The sequence below is a fragment of the Thunnus thynnus genome, chromosome 23 (genome assembly GCF_963924715.1).
Source record: "Thunnus thynnus chromosome 23, fThuThy2.1, whole genome shotgun sequence".
Classification (NCBI taxonomy): domain Eukaryota; kingdom Metazoa; phylum Chordata; class Actinopteri; order Scombriformes; family Scombridae; genus Thunnus; species Thunnus thynnus.
The window spans coordinates 15,256,323-15,271,888 of record NC_089539.1 but is presented as its reverse complement, the minus strand read 5'-3'; the positions used below and the strand labels follow the sequence as shown (position 1 = coordinate 15,271,888).

General features: G+C 41.7%; 1 protein-coding gene across 2 annotated transcripts in view; it reads right to left on the bottom strand.

Moving 5' to 3' along the window:
- exoc4 (exocyst complex component 4) overlaps positions 1 to 15,566 on the bottom strand; it is a 128,786-nt gene that overhangs the window by 70,894 nt on the left and 42,326 nt on the right. For both annotated transcript variants that reach the window (XM_067582507.1, XM_067582508.1), the window contains exon 11: positions 7,650 to 7,746. In XM_067582507.1, coding sequence (XP_067438608.1) covers positions 7,650 to 7,746 — 97 coding nt within the window. The remainder of the gene's footprint in view (positions 1 to 7,649; positions 7,747 to 15,566) is intronic.

Sequence of the window (15,566 nt, the reverse complement as noted above, 5' to 3'; positions counted from 1 at the left end):
GCTCTAATTAAAGAGTGATCATCAAGTGTGCATCTGTACACGGACCTGCACACACAAAAACACATAGCCTATCAGACACAGACACGCACACATAGCAGACATCTACAAGCATGGCCATGCCTGGTCATCCCATGAATGGTGAACAGGGAGAGATTAGGGGCCTGCTGAAGCTTTTCAAAATGCCAACCTCGTCCGGAGCAAGAGGTGTAAATACCACCCAAATGTCAGCAGGAGACCCCACAAGTCAAATTAAATTGGCTGCTACATGCACAAACACTCCCCTATGTCTGTGTCTTTAAAGCCATACACTCTTTACTCTGACACATCTGGTTTTAACTTGTAAGGGTATAACCAGTCTTATTCAGTCACTAAATACAAGCCTTACCAGTGCCAACAGACATGTTGGATATCCCTATGTTTTGTCAGTCCTTAAATCATACCAACAAAATGCATACACACCACTCGAGGTCAGGGCAATGAGTCTGTAATCATCATGAGTCCTGTGGTCCTTTCTTTTTGGGGGACATGGATGATGGTTTAGGTATTGAAGCCAGCTGGTACATGGCATATCTCCACTGAGGTGTGAACACCGGAGACAGCTGATCGGCACAGTGCTTCAGAGTGGAGGGAGAGACAGAATCTGGTCCAGCTGCTTTGCGGGGGTTCTGTCTCTCGAACAGCCTGTTAACGTCCCTCTCCAAGATGGAGAGAGTTGTCATTGTTGTAGGGGAGGAGGGGATCTCTGAGGTGGGCAAATGCGACGAGGCCCGGGCCCCTGCGGAGGTATCGGGAGGAGGAGCTGGTGGTCTAGAGCTGGTGGATCGAGTCATGAGGGATGATGTCAGGGCTGTCACGCTGTCTTTCAAATTGACAGAAGAACTCATTCAGGTCATTCGCCAGGCATGAGTCATTAGCGGAGTGGGGGGCTTTCGGTTTGTAGTTATGATCTGTCTGAGGCCCTTTTGGACAGAGGCCGAGCTGTTTTCTGAGAACTGCTGTTGAAGTTTCTCAGACTACAGTTGTTTAGCATCTCTGGCCACCTTGCTAAACCTGTATTTAGACTCTTAAAACCAGTCCTTGTCCCCACTCTTAATCGCTTGTCCTTTTCCAACCTTAGCTGTCACAGTTTAGCTGTAAACCAGGGTTTCTCATTGTTGTAACTAACCCTGGTGTGTGATGGTACACAGCTGTCCTCACAGAAGCTGATGTATCACATGATCACCTCTGTGTACTCATCTAGACTGCTGGTAGCAGTCCTGAAAACATCCCAGTCAGTACAGTCCAAGCACACGCAAAGATCCTCCATAGCTTCACTGGTCCACTTCTTACACCCAGTCCACACCGCCTGCCTCTACCTGTGCATGACGGCTACCTCATGGAACTGCTGCTGCTCACACGCATGTGGGGTCAATACAGACAGCGTTGCTGCTGCTGCACTGCTACTGCCAGCCATATCTTTCTACATTGAGTTTTCACATATTTTCACAAATCACGTATTTCACAATAAAACCCTTGCTAAGACATGAAGGGATTCTTTCCACAGAAACGCTAGAGGGCTTTTAATGGCATTATATGTCCTCAAAACAGGTTTAGTGAGTTTTAATTTCTGCCTGTATTCAGCTGCTTCTAGACACTCTGTCCAAGACAGAATAGAAAACTAACTTGGTGGAGCCCAATGCCCACATGAACATATTGCAGAGAATATGGATATGGGATGGACAGATATTTCAGCTACACAAGAGCTGAATAGCTGAATGGAATGGCCTTTGCACCAGTTCTCACAGTGCCCCCAATAAGACCCCTGTAAAACCACAGTCATATGCCTTCCCCAAGTCAAAAAAGCACACATTAACTGGATGAGAAAACTCTTATAACACCTCCAGTATCTTTGCAAAGAGTAATGAGCTGCACCTCTAGTCCATGATTATGATAGAATCCACATTGCACCTCCCAAATCTGATATTAACCATCACAAAAACATTACACAAAAAGTGCATCACAACACAACTAATGAAGTGCAGAACATCACCATATAAAATTTTCAGTGGAATTTGCAGAAATAAAGATTTGAGCAACAGACACACAAAAACAATATATTATTCATTTGACTTGAGGAGAAAACGATATATATTTTTCAACACAAAAACATTTGGAATTTAACATTAAGACCCTGTTGTCTCGTACGCCCACACGCTGCCACACACAACACTGACTTCCTGCCCTGCACCCCCTCAACTGCTTTTGTCATTAAAGCTACCATGAGTTGCATGGCTGGCTACAGGAGGTGTAGTGATCCATCAGCGGCGTGCCAGAGTTCTGCCATTAGAAAACCATCTGCAAGCAAGAGCGCTCCATTGGCACTAGTAGTCTAGAGAGGGTTTGTTGGAGGAAGGAAGAGAGAGAGAGAGAGAGAGAGAAGGCCCTGTGTGCAAGGCAGTTTGGTGTGATTGATATGAGCCATTACAGACAACATGGGAGAGGTAGGCAAAGAGCTAGTCACTGTTTTATTTTTGCTCATTTGTTCAGACAGAGCTTGGCGAGGCCAACGGTGAATAGGGCTTGAACGTCAGCACGTGTGTGTGTGTGTGTGTCAGAGAGAGAATGAAAGTGTGTAAGAGAGGTACAGACTGAGAGAAAGACTCAAGGCCAAAGCATCTGTGGGCAGGAAAGGGACATAAACACACAGGCAACCACCTGCAAAGAAAGACCAGGAAAGCACGCACAGACACATGCATGCACACTCAAGGTGCAACACACACATTCAAAACATAGACAGTCCTTACTCTCTGAAACCAGTGGTTTGCTTTCAAAGAGCATCAATCAGTCAAACAAAAGTTAACATGACAACTGACAATACAGCTTAGGTTAGTGGGGATGTGATGAAGAGTAAAAACAGATCTGATAGATGAACTGCAATCTAACTTAATAAGCTGATGTGCTGCAATTCAACATTGTTTAGTAGTCAGTCTGACGTTTAGCATTCTAGGTACACACATTATTTAGGTGTCAGTATACTGGAACAAAATCTAAACACATTTTTGTGCAATACAGGCACTATTGATGTTTTCTGGCTTTTTTTTTTTTTTTTTACAGATTAGCCTGTCTTCACTGACTGCAAGATATTAAAAAACTTTGTAGAGCCAAACAGAAAGGCAAGTTAGCTACCTCACAATACAGTCACTATCCAGATGGCCTGTGTGTAGCTGGAGCTCTCTGCTGGCTGAGCGTTCAAGATACCTTTAAAGTCAAAACTTCTGTAAAACCTGCCAATTAAATATAAACTGAATGGATAAAGTGTTTGCCAGAAACGTACAATTATCTTGCCTCTATGCGTTGAAAATATGCACCATGGTGTTAAAGTTGTAGAAATGTGTGCCAAGTAATACAGTGAGGAAGTAGGAGACATCTCTGTTTAATGGATCCAAGAAGGTAATGTATCACTGCATGAGGGGCAATTCAATTAAATTGCTTTACTATTAGATTTACACTACTCTACTGGGACCACGGTGCTGTATAGAAAACTACCAGACATACAGAACATTACCACAAAGACATCCCTTCAGAATACTCAAATTTAATGGGAAATAAAAGCGAGGATAGTAGTCAATCCCAATTCCTGGATGGTATCAACAAAACATTCTGAACTAAAGGTACAGTATATTACATCACGCTTGATTTACGATATCCCACTAAACATTAAAAAGGTTGAAATCGATAGATGGTCACTAAGAGGCCATGTAATATAATTAGTTTACATTTTACTGGTATTGAGTCATGTCCCAGCCTTCATATGTCTTGAGAGGCTTGGCTATCCCTCTTTGACAGACCCTTTCACACATATTGTACATCTCGTAATGTTAATGGAATCCTGCCCAAATTGTTCCAGTAAAGAAAGCAGGTTCTGTTGTTCATTGACTTCATTTTAATCTGATTCGATTGAGTCACCTATTGCTGTAAATCAGAGGTGTCGTACATCAAAACGGCCTGGTGTTATGCCAGAGCACTGTAATGCTTTCGCATTGCAGTATTGGCACCTTATTCACTCTTCCACAGCAAAAACACAGTCAAATTAACAGTAAACGATTTGTGAAAATGCTTATTTTGCTTATCATTTCATTTATCTTTACTTGTGGCAATCCAGTCATCACACATGTACAGTTCTTTATGGGGATTTTTTCCTATCTTTATTCAAGAGCATGGTCTTTCAATTTGAGAGCATGATTTATTGACTTCACGTTCAGATTTCATAATTCTTTCCCTCAAACCCCTGCCCTCGCACCCCTGCTTCCAATTAGATTTACTCTGTTTCTGTTCAAACTGTATGCTTGCACTCAGATGTATTGTTGCTTGCACAGATTTCCTGTGTTCCAGCTTCAGCCTTTCTTACCAGTGTACTTCTGCTAGTTGCTACTATTGACGGGAGGCAGAAGTAGTCATGTCTGTTGTTTGTCAGTTTACGTTTGTCGATCCTTGATTGCTTTCCAGTGAGTGAATGGTGATCTGTTTGACCTCACTGTCATCTGTCGATCAGGGATGTGGCATGTTGTTTCTTGGTGTTTCTGACACTTTTTATGTCTGTGTTTGCCCTATATGAGTTTGACCAACCTCATGGACTGAAGTACAGCCGCAAGTTCCTTCTTCAGTGCTGCACACTAACGTAGCAGCACTGGAGCCTGGGATTGTAATTCCACCGGCAATCCGGAAAGATTTTGGAGAGAATGCCAACACTACTAGGAAGAGGACTGTTCAATTGAGGAAGCGAGGAAGGAGAGGTGGAGTGCTTCAGACTATGGAGACAGCAGCTGCATCGTATTCCTCTGCCCTCCATCATACTTGCCAATGTGCAGTCTTTAAGGAATAAAATAGATGAACTACAGGCAAGTGCAAAGTTTCGGTCAAAGCACAGACATTGTCATATCATTTCCCTTACTGAAACCTGGCTTAAAGACCACGACTGATGCTGATCTTGAAATTGAAGGTTTTGGCCAACCCTGGCGCCTGGATCGTGACGCACACCTGGCTGGCAAAACACAGGGAGGGGGGGTGTGTGTGCTTGCATGTCAACAGCCAATGCTACAAAACTGTGGTCAATAGGGACACTGTGTGTGCCCCTGATATTGAATTTTTATCTGTCTCACTTCCCCTGTTTTATTTGCCACATGAATTTCTACAACTATTTCTCACAGTTGTTTATATTCACTCCGAGGCAAATGTGGATAACCCGACGGCAACCCTAGTCAAAACTGTGCAGCGTCTACAGACTATATGTCCTGGTGCACCCAATTTTATCATGGGAGATTTTAATCATTGTTTAAGTCCCTGAATCATTTCTTCCAGTACATCACCTGTCCAACAAGACGGGGTAAAGTATTGGACCATTGTTATGGCACCATTAGGGGAGATTCTAAATCTTACATGATGGCTTGTCTGGGTTAGTCAGACCACAGCACTGTTCATTTGGTCCCCACCTATCAATCGGTCCTGACGAGAGAGAAAATTGAGTCGTTTGGGTCCAGACTGAAGACTCTACAATGGAACTGCAGGACTGCTTTGAATGTACTGATTGGGACCTATTTAAAGACTCGTGTTCTGACTTAGATGATCTAACAGAATTGGTCTCCAGTCACTTTTTGTGAAAATATGGTGATTACTCGCAAAAGCTGTACTATTTTCCATCAATAGTAATCCCTGGATTAGCAAATTGCTTAAACATGCTTTTAATCAGAGAAGAAATTGTCTTATTATGAGGGAGATACCAATGAAAGGAAGGAGGCACATAAACTTGTCAAAAGAGAGATAAAGCTAGCTAAATAAAAGGAATAAAAAAGAAAGTGGAGGTTGAGCTGAATAAAGGGTACTCAAGGTTGGCTTGGAAAGGAATCAAGTCCATGGTTGGGATGCAGAACAAGGACAGAAGAGTATTTTATCTTGAGAGGCCTGATGCTGAATTGGCAGAAGAGTAAATAAATTCTACTCCAGGTTTGATATCTATGATTTCAATGATCAGCCTTCTAATTTTAGAAATGGGCCTGCAGGCAGTAAGATTAAAATTCATGAGGTGATTGTGTGTAAATCTTTTGGTTGTATTAAAGAGAGGAAAAGCCCTAGCCCTGATGGCATAGGGGCAAAAATCATTGAAGCGTTGTGCCTGGCAACTGTGTGGTATTTTTTCATAGATTTTCCAGTCCTCCTTGGAACAACAGAAAGTTCCTAGCATGTGGAAAGAATCTATTGCCAGTGCCAGTGGCAAAGGTTAAGTCTCCTAAGGCACTGAATGATTATCGCCCCGTGGCCCTTATGTCCCTTGTTCTGAAAACATTTGAACATATTGTCGAATATGAAATTTTACACACAGTGGATGACATGTTGGATCCCTTACAGTTTGCCTACAGGGCAAGGAAGGGAGTGGAGGACGTAACAGCTACTCTTAAATCTTGTACTGAGGCACCTGCTTTCGCTTTTTATTGACTTTTCTTCCACTTTTAACTGCATTCAGCCACATGTCCTTGCACACAGGCTCTTATCTAATTTTGATATGGATTTTAGTACAGTATGTCGGCTCACTGACTTCTTAACGAACAGATCTCAGAGGGTCCAGGTTAATGGGACCCTGTCCAGTAAACTCTCACTTCCACTGCATCCCCTCAGGGCTGTGTGCTTTCACTACTTTTATTCATTTTATATCCAAATGAGTGTCAGAGCAATCATGTATCAAGATTTCTCCTTAAGTATGTTGATGACTCCATGTCTTTGATGAATTTGTTAATTGGTGTGACGAGGCTTCCCTCCAAATAAATGTGACTAAGACCAAAATGTTTATTGATTTTCAGAGGAGGCCACTTCCCCCTGCCACTGCACCATATGTGATTAAGGGTGAGCCAGTGGCAGCAGTGCAGCAATATAAGTATTTGAGCTCTGTCCTAGACAAGAAGCTTAAATTTGATGCAAATACTACATGTAAAAAGGCAAATCAACGGTTGTTCTTTTTAAGGAAGTTGCAAAGTTTCAACGTGGACATGACACTGATGAAAATGTTTTATTCTTCTTTTGAGTCTGTCATTTCTTTTTCTATGATTTGCTGGTTTGACAGTCTTAAAAATAGGAACAAACTGGAAAAACTATCAAGCTGTGCTGGTGCTACCTTAATGACCTTCAGCACCTGTATGAGTGAGTGAGTGAGGGTCATCTCAAAGGCAAAAACTATTATTTTGGACCCTCAACATCTTTTTCATGTTGAGTTCCAGATGCTTCCATCAAGGTGGAGGTTTAGTCTACCCAAAGGTAGCACTAAGAGATACAGATTGTCCTTTGTTCCATCTGCTATTGGTTTCTTAAACAAACTATAACCCCAAATGTCATTGCATCTTTCTTTCTTTTTCCAATGATTCATGGTGACAGTGTAGGAGATATAGATCTTGTGCTGTGTTGCGTATGATGTATTTTATGTATTTGTGTTGGACTACTATGTGTGAAGCAAATAGCCCTTGATTGAAATTAAAGTTTTTTGAATCTTGAATCTCAAATTGAAAGACCACGCTGTTGAATAAAGATAGGAAAAAAGCCCCACAGTACATTAGTAGAGCCTCATACGGAGAGGAATGGAAAACCTATTTTTGGTTGGATATAAAGTGTTTCACTCAGTGCTTTACCTGAGAAGAGGCTGGAAGATGACAGTGATGTTCCTCGCTCCTGGTTTACAGACAAACTTCATCTCTCCTCCTTCAATCAAGTTGTCATCAGCACCACCTAGAACACAGGAAAAAGGACTTGACTGAATCAAACACATCAAAATAGACATCTAAACATTGTAGTGTCATTGCGGAGAGTGCTTTAACTGCACAATATGTAAAATGGATACGTGTGGATCATCATATGTAGAATGACTTTCAGAAGGTTTAGGTGGATTGGAAGATCAGCTTTCAACTGGCCCTCCCAGATATAATGTATATAATGCATCACCATGCAGAAGTGCTCCTTAACAAGACACCAAATCCCAAACAAACCCCAAGGGTGCTGCTCTGTATGTGACCCTGAACTCTTCCTGGAGGGGGCAAGTAACAATAATGTGCCCTCCATTAATCAATATTTAAAAAAAAGAATAATAATAATTTTAAATATCTAAATATGTATAACCCACATCAACCATACTAAAAACACATCACTCAATCAGTGCGGCTCTCCATCACAAATCTAAATGCATCCCACATGCTCACCCTCCAACATGCCCCTGCGCCACTGCGTGGACAAACCCCACAGCTAACGGGGTTAATCAGAAAATCATTGCCATGTTACATGCTCAGAAAGGAGTGGCGGAGTTAGACACTGGTTGGGGGAGGCGGGGGGGGGACGACGACTGCAGACAAGGGAAGAGGGGAGATCATAGGGGAGAGAAAGAACACCGAAGCTCATTACCTCCACTCATGCTGAAGTAATCAATATAATTGATGGAGAAGAAATTGCGGCTTGTTGTCAATACAGCAAACTGCAGAGCAAAAAGACTGGCTGTCTATGTGGGTATGTGTGTGTGCATGTATAAAAGTTTTGAAAGAGTACTATGCATGAATGAATGCACATATGTTCACGTATACGCTCATACAGTGTTCGCAAGCAAATTGTGATAGATTGACATATAAGAATAGGAGAACAGGAGAGCAGTGAAGGGGTGGTATTCCTGTCTTTACCCAGTGGAGACAATGTTATTCATTAAAATTCCTTGATTTAGGTTTATGGTTAAGTCTCACGACACAAAGCAACAATAAATCCAGGAGACTGGGAAAATCAGACAATGGAATAAATAACCTGCTTGATTCAAAACCAAGGGAGTCTGATACATTAATTCAACTCTGTGAGTGGGAAAGCATTCAGAAAAAAAGTTCACCTCCTAGATTTCAGGACCTCCAGACTGCAGTTCCTGGTTAGATTGTGGTCAGTTTAAATGAGGTGTGATGTGGTGTCAAGTTTATTAAGTGGAAACACTGGACGGAAACCACACAAAATGGTGATCCAAGCAATTGTGATAGGGTTTTGAGACGGTAAGGGGGTGTATCTGTGTGTTCTGAAACGGTGAGATTTCAGTCTGGCAAAAAAGCCTTGGCCTGCTGTTTTCTTCTGTTTCATTTCCATGTCCAATATGGCCTTGCAAAGCCTGTGTGACAGAACACAAAGACACCTTGCCATAGTGCGAAAAGCTTGTTCCGTATTACCTGCGCAGCTCGCCTAGCCTTGCATTCAAATGCATATCAACCCATTGTTCCCTGTGCTGGGCTCCATAATACATTTCTAATGGAACAAGTTTCATTTGAAAAGTATGGGAGACAACACTCTCCTTTCAAATCAAGAGTTTCTGATTCTGATCTGTTGCCATGAAATTCGCCTGCACGGTAAGCCCACATTTGCGTTGCTAAGTGCAGACGGAGATGAGGTCCAATTCACTGAAACTCTTTCTTTCTCCATCTCCATCCATTCATCCTTCCTTTGGTGCCAATTCAATTAAGACTCAATTACAGGCTCCTAAACAAAGCTGCCGCCAACGTGCTCTCTTGCTCAGCCTCTCTTGCTCTCTCCCGTTCTCTATCTTCCACTCTCCATCACTCGCACTCCCTCTCTCTCTCACTGATCATCAATACGGAACGAGCTGGCTTAACTTTTGTTTCCTCGTCATCAACTTGCAAACACTCAAGTTCCCATGAATAACATCAACATGTCACAGACTCTTGGAAGTTACCGTTACTTGTTTGCTCCAAGAGCCACGTCTAACTGGTAACTACACACAAAATACACGTGCGCACACTAAAAATACACACTAAATTGACTACCATGTATGTATTCCAAATGACAGTGACCAATTTAATTTCATGCTCTAAACATCTGCATCTGTGTCAGACAAAGGAGTGAGGAAGAAACCTCATTGATCCATGGGGTCTGGGACCAGCTGCCAACAGGGCATAGCACCGATGAATATTAAATAGGCTAGCATTAATATGCATGGGATTCTTCAGAGTTGTCTAGACGTGACAGGGTGGCTCCGGTTTCAGGTCAGAATGCCATCAAACTGCTGCCAGCCTTCTCTCGACATAACGTGCGGAAGTGCAATATTGTTTGTGAGAGCTTATGTGTTGTTGCATGTGTGTGCTTGAGTATTCGTTAGTGTTGTTGGGACGAGTGTCTATGTCTGTTGTGTCCCTCGGTGTGTGGTCTGATCCGGGATTAGCGCGAGGGGTGTGTGGAGGTGTGGTGCTCGGTGGGACGGCAGCTGAAAAAGGAAGGGAAAAGAAGAAGTGACACATTCTAATGTGGCCAAATCTGCCTGAAATCCCCCTTGAGGACCACTGCTCCTTCGCCAACACACATATACACCTCAGCAGACATGGAACAACTTGTCTCCCTAAAAACATCCATGATTTAAAGGGGTACACACAAGCAGGCACAAATATGTACATACATGCAGTACAATGTCTTTAAACACATAAGTACACGCAGAGTAGTATATTCTGGACATATTGAGCCTAAAACAAATGTATCAGCCAAAACTACATACATTGCATGTGCTCACTCACACATACACACACACACTCACATAGTGACAACCATCCAGCTCCCTGTGGTGCCTTAGCATGCGCTCCCCAGCCCACATGTAATCAAGTCAGGCAGTGACTTAGTGAAATTGCATTAGCTACACTTTCCTGGGTTTGATGAGAAAAGGGTTTGATCCTGTGATGAATTCCGGCCCTGCCCAGATTTAGGCAGGGAGAGAATGAACGTGTGATGCCTTCTTTAACACACTCCTCCGTCTCCTGAGACCAGTGTGTTTCTGTATGCATCTGCGAGTGTGTGAAAGAGAGCGAGATGAGGAAATCCAGACAGATGAGCAAAGAAGAGTCATAATCCCTAATTTACAAGTAGTTTGAATATGTTTTGTGTCCAGAAGTGTATTTGTCAAACTACATGTTTCTACTGGAAGGCGTATGTGTAAAAAGCATCTTAAAACTTGATTTTTAATACAGTTCTTACATTAAGATCATCCCATATTGATCAATATGTTTTGACAATTAGGACAATGGTAAATTTGTCCATATCAGCAACGTGCAACATATACGCTATCTGTATGGTTTTATAATGTACACATATATATAAAGTAAACAGGTACACATGCAAACACAAAATCCCTCATTTACAGTGTGTATGAGTCGCTTGTTTGTATGTATGAATGCAAGAGCCGTGCACAGTTGTGTGATCACAGTTGTAATCTCTTGTTTATAGCCAGTGTGCCAAGCTGTGTTTGTGTGCCATCAAAAAGGTCAACTCAAGAGGATCAAAGACACCTGTGATCGCTCTGGCTAGATTATGATTGGGACTGGCAGGAGGGCGACTGGGTGATTGGTGTACTTGACTCACAATCATGTCCCTCACTGGCTACTGGCTACACTGGTAAAGACAAAACAAGCTGAATTTAACACCAAAAACTACAACCACACTCAATCTCTCAAGTACGCCCGTAACTATCTAAACTAAAATTATACAGGTAGGATTGTAAAACATCTGTACCTCTCCAGAGTATGTAGAGCAAGGGTGTGGCAGTGCTCTTCCTCTGATTGAGGCCCCTAATCTGTGCCATTAGCCAGAACTGCACATTTCAGGCTAAATCGTGCAAATAGAAAGCAACATAGAATAATCCAATTTCTGCCCTCAATGGCCTCATTTGTCTGTAGCTGTTATGCTGTTATCCTACAAAAATTAGTTTTGGGAGTGATCAATTCAGGTAATATTTTCCATGTACAAAACACAAATGTGTGTATGTATGCTGGTGAAAAAAGGAATCATACTGGAAGTCAGCTTCATATTAAGAGTTCAAACCTGCTGATCTAATAAGATCGGTTTCCATGTCAATAATGTATGATTCTCCGGTCAACTGCAGGCATCCCATTTCACTCAGACTGTCTTCATGTTTGATTGGGTCTTAATGAGAGCCTTCTATTATTAAAATTAATTTGTTGGGACGGTATCTGCTGCTCCATCAACCAGGAGACCAAACCCACCCCTCAGCTGAGAATAAACGGTATAAATAAATGATGGTATAAATAAATTCAGGTGTAAATTGAGTTGGATTAATTATTAAAAGTGTCACTGTGGCATACAATGTGTCTCCCTGGTCTTGATTTTAATGAATGCCCATCTGTCAGTGACGGTATGACAACAATGCACTCCTGCAGCAGAATGAATATTAATTGTGGAGAATGTCTCTTTTGAGACATGAGGAAATATCAACTTAAGCAAGGGACATTTTGGAGGACAAACCCAAATTTGAACAGTTAGAAATGTATGTTGTTTCTCCTTGAAACATCAGCAATGTCAGTGTAGTTTAAATCAGCAGACTGGTGGTGGCAGATTTAATAGGCCTTGTACAATTTATGCCAAAAATTGGTTACATATTCCAGGTTTTCATTTTCATGGAACAAAGCATTTCACGCAGCAAGCTTTGAAAAATACAGTCAAATCTGTATAGCCTTTCAGTTTTGATGCTGAAATTACATTAAGGAACCACTTTCACACTAAAGTCATCTAGTATAAGTGAACCTCACATTCCACACTGAATTTTAATCCATCCTACATCCCAATTCCTGAGAATCAAATGAGATTTGTTACAAACTTTTGTAAGCTGAGAAGATAGAAAAACTAACATTATGATGGTAAAAAAATGTTGAAAACCTGTAGCTACAAATGAACATGAGATCTGAGCAAAATAAGATGAAATGAGATTAAATATTCATCTAATATGTTGAAACACTTTTTGATTGAATGTTTCATGCCGACACATTACACAAATCTGTGTCTAGAGTCTAAAAACCCCCACAATAAAAGACAAGGAGGTTTGGTCAGCTGGAAACTCAATTACCCATTGGTGTAAATGTCTTTGTCTGTTTATTTGTCATGTGGTAGCCCTGCATTAGGGCTCAGTCACACTAGAATTTTAACAGCAAAACAGCAGTGATATAAATGTATTTTAATTACCGCGATCAATGGATTTGCTAATGGGAGCAAAGTGAACTCACGCAGTGCTTTTGCATAATATTCAACTTTGTGCCACTGACCTGTCTTAACAGGTGCTGACCCATGAGTCGGAGAGAGCCAGAGTACAAAATGAAGGAAGCTCCCATATTAGCTGTGTCACATGACCCACAAGTAGTCACTTCACCAAATGCACAAATTAATTCCACTTAGCAAATTTCTGATGTGACCGGGCACTTAGACCGGTGACCTTTCAAGGGTGTAACTCACACCGACCTCTGCCTAATGCATGATGGGATAGAATAGTCTTTTTTTATACCTCACAAGAAGGAATGGCAGCGAGACCAGGCCTAATATCTTGACTTTGCAGAGAAACCAGCAGGAATAAAGTGAAGAGGACGGACAACTGACACTGTTGGTGCAAATTTTTTCGAACACCAGTATCATCCTTAGCCAATATGTTATCACCTATGACCTAAAAACATAAGGTTTCATTTAACTGCACCTATTGCAGAAACAACTCTACCAAGTACCATTTTGTTATATCGTGAGGAAAAACAGCATCACTGTGCACACTCCAATCACTGAGGGCTTAAAAACACTCTTTACAGCCAAAGTCTAGTGAATCTGTCAACCATAACCAAGAATTATGTATGAGTGATTGAGTACATGTGGGTGTGTGTGTGTTTGTGTGTGTGTATGTGTGTCTGTACAAAGACTGGAAGAACTAATCGGCCAGAAAACCAAGTGTCATCACATCTTTGATTGGACCCAGCAGGGTATCTGACAGCCCATTGCACACCTTCTTCCTTACCGGAAGAACCTGTTGCATGGTGGGACAGCAAGAGCTGTGTGTGTGTGTGTGTCTGTGTGTGTGTTTGCGTTTATCTGTCTGCCAACCAGTGTAGATGCCTCGGTACAGCTGCCAAGGTCTCTATACCCTCAAGACCCATATGCCCTTCTTCCACGTTTTCTTCCCTCCCTCCCTTTTTCATTTGTTCATCCCTCCATCTTCTCCAATCAGCAGGCCTGAGATTAAAAGTAAACACAGAGGTGACAGTCAAAGCCGCCAATAATGACAAGACCAATGCTGATTAAAATTAGCCTCAGGTTGAGAAAATACACCAAGCTCTTTCTCTCTGATTAAATGTCTGCACTGTGTAAACTATTACAACCTTGTTCTATTCTCCTTCTGTTGTCCTCTATATCCCCCAGTCATTCCTATTCTTCCCGCTTCAATTTTCTCACTGCATTTAATTTAATTTCAGACTTATCTGTGTGTCACCTCACCAGGGTGTTGGTCTAAATCTTGTGAAAGTCTCATAACTCAAATTTCTTGTGATGTAAAGTTACATTCACTGTTGAAGCGGAGGAAGTATTATTCTCTGAACTGAGAAGATTCTACCACTTTACATTTTGACAATGTTACTAATTATGTGACAGATGCTGCCCTTTGTTGTGGCTTACAGACACCTTCCATGTCTGATGTTTGGCATCAGCTTTCTCATAAATCCACATTACAAGCACAGATTTATATACAGATGTTTCTACTTTAGTTCATCGTCGAATGCATGGAATAAATGAATGAGGCATGCATGCAGTGTTTAATGCAGAACTGCTTTTGTTCATGCAGGGGTAATTCTGGTTGACATCCAGGTTAATCCTGGGTTCATACCTAGTTCAATTCCAGCAGGTGTTGCCGACTCGTGCTTGGATAAGCGTTTATGTTCACATTTTGTCTAGTAGTGAAAGGCTAAAACAGTGGAATTAACCGATAAAACAAAATACAATGTGCAATGAAGTAGCATCACAATTCTGTAAAACCTGTAAGGATTTTGTTAACTGCCTCATTTTAGAAGGTCCTTAAACGAATGACATAACAGCAGTGAGTCAAATGCTGGCATCTCTTATTCCAGTCTCTTAAATAAGCCCCTGCAATGTCTTTTCAATTATCATGCTTCTAGCCATCAGTTTCCTCACCGCAGGCTTGGAGAGATACACTATAGTAAAAACCTGATATTTTTATTACAAGCTACAGTGTATTTTCCACAGTCTCCATGCTCCACTCTTATTTCAGCACCGGAGCTGCTGTAATACAATCACTGGTCCCACAGCAGATGAGAATCCAACAATGTGCCGTTTTGTGTGTCTTGATAGTGAAGAGGAGAGAAGGGGAATCACGTTTCTAATGTTGTTTTAACCATTATCATCAACCTTGCTGAAATGTATGTACAGACAAATTGAACATGATGCGTCCAAGCTAACACATAAGAAATAACTACTGTGAGCTCGGACATATGCAGCAGTGTGTGTGTCTTTTCCGCAACATGTAGAGCTGCTCCATATTTGCGTTGATGCTGAAGACAAATAAAGGCTTTTCACAGTAATAGCCTGTCAGCTAACAGAGGTACCTTGCATTTTATCTACAAACCCAGTTATGTCGCTGCTGGAACAAAGCAATTCATAAAGGTCTGGCACCAGAGCAAGAGGGGAAACATGTCATTTTCTAGTGACATTCCCACAGCGTACATAAATATAGACTCTGTTACAACATGTCATTC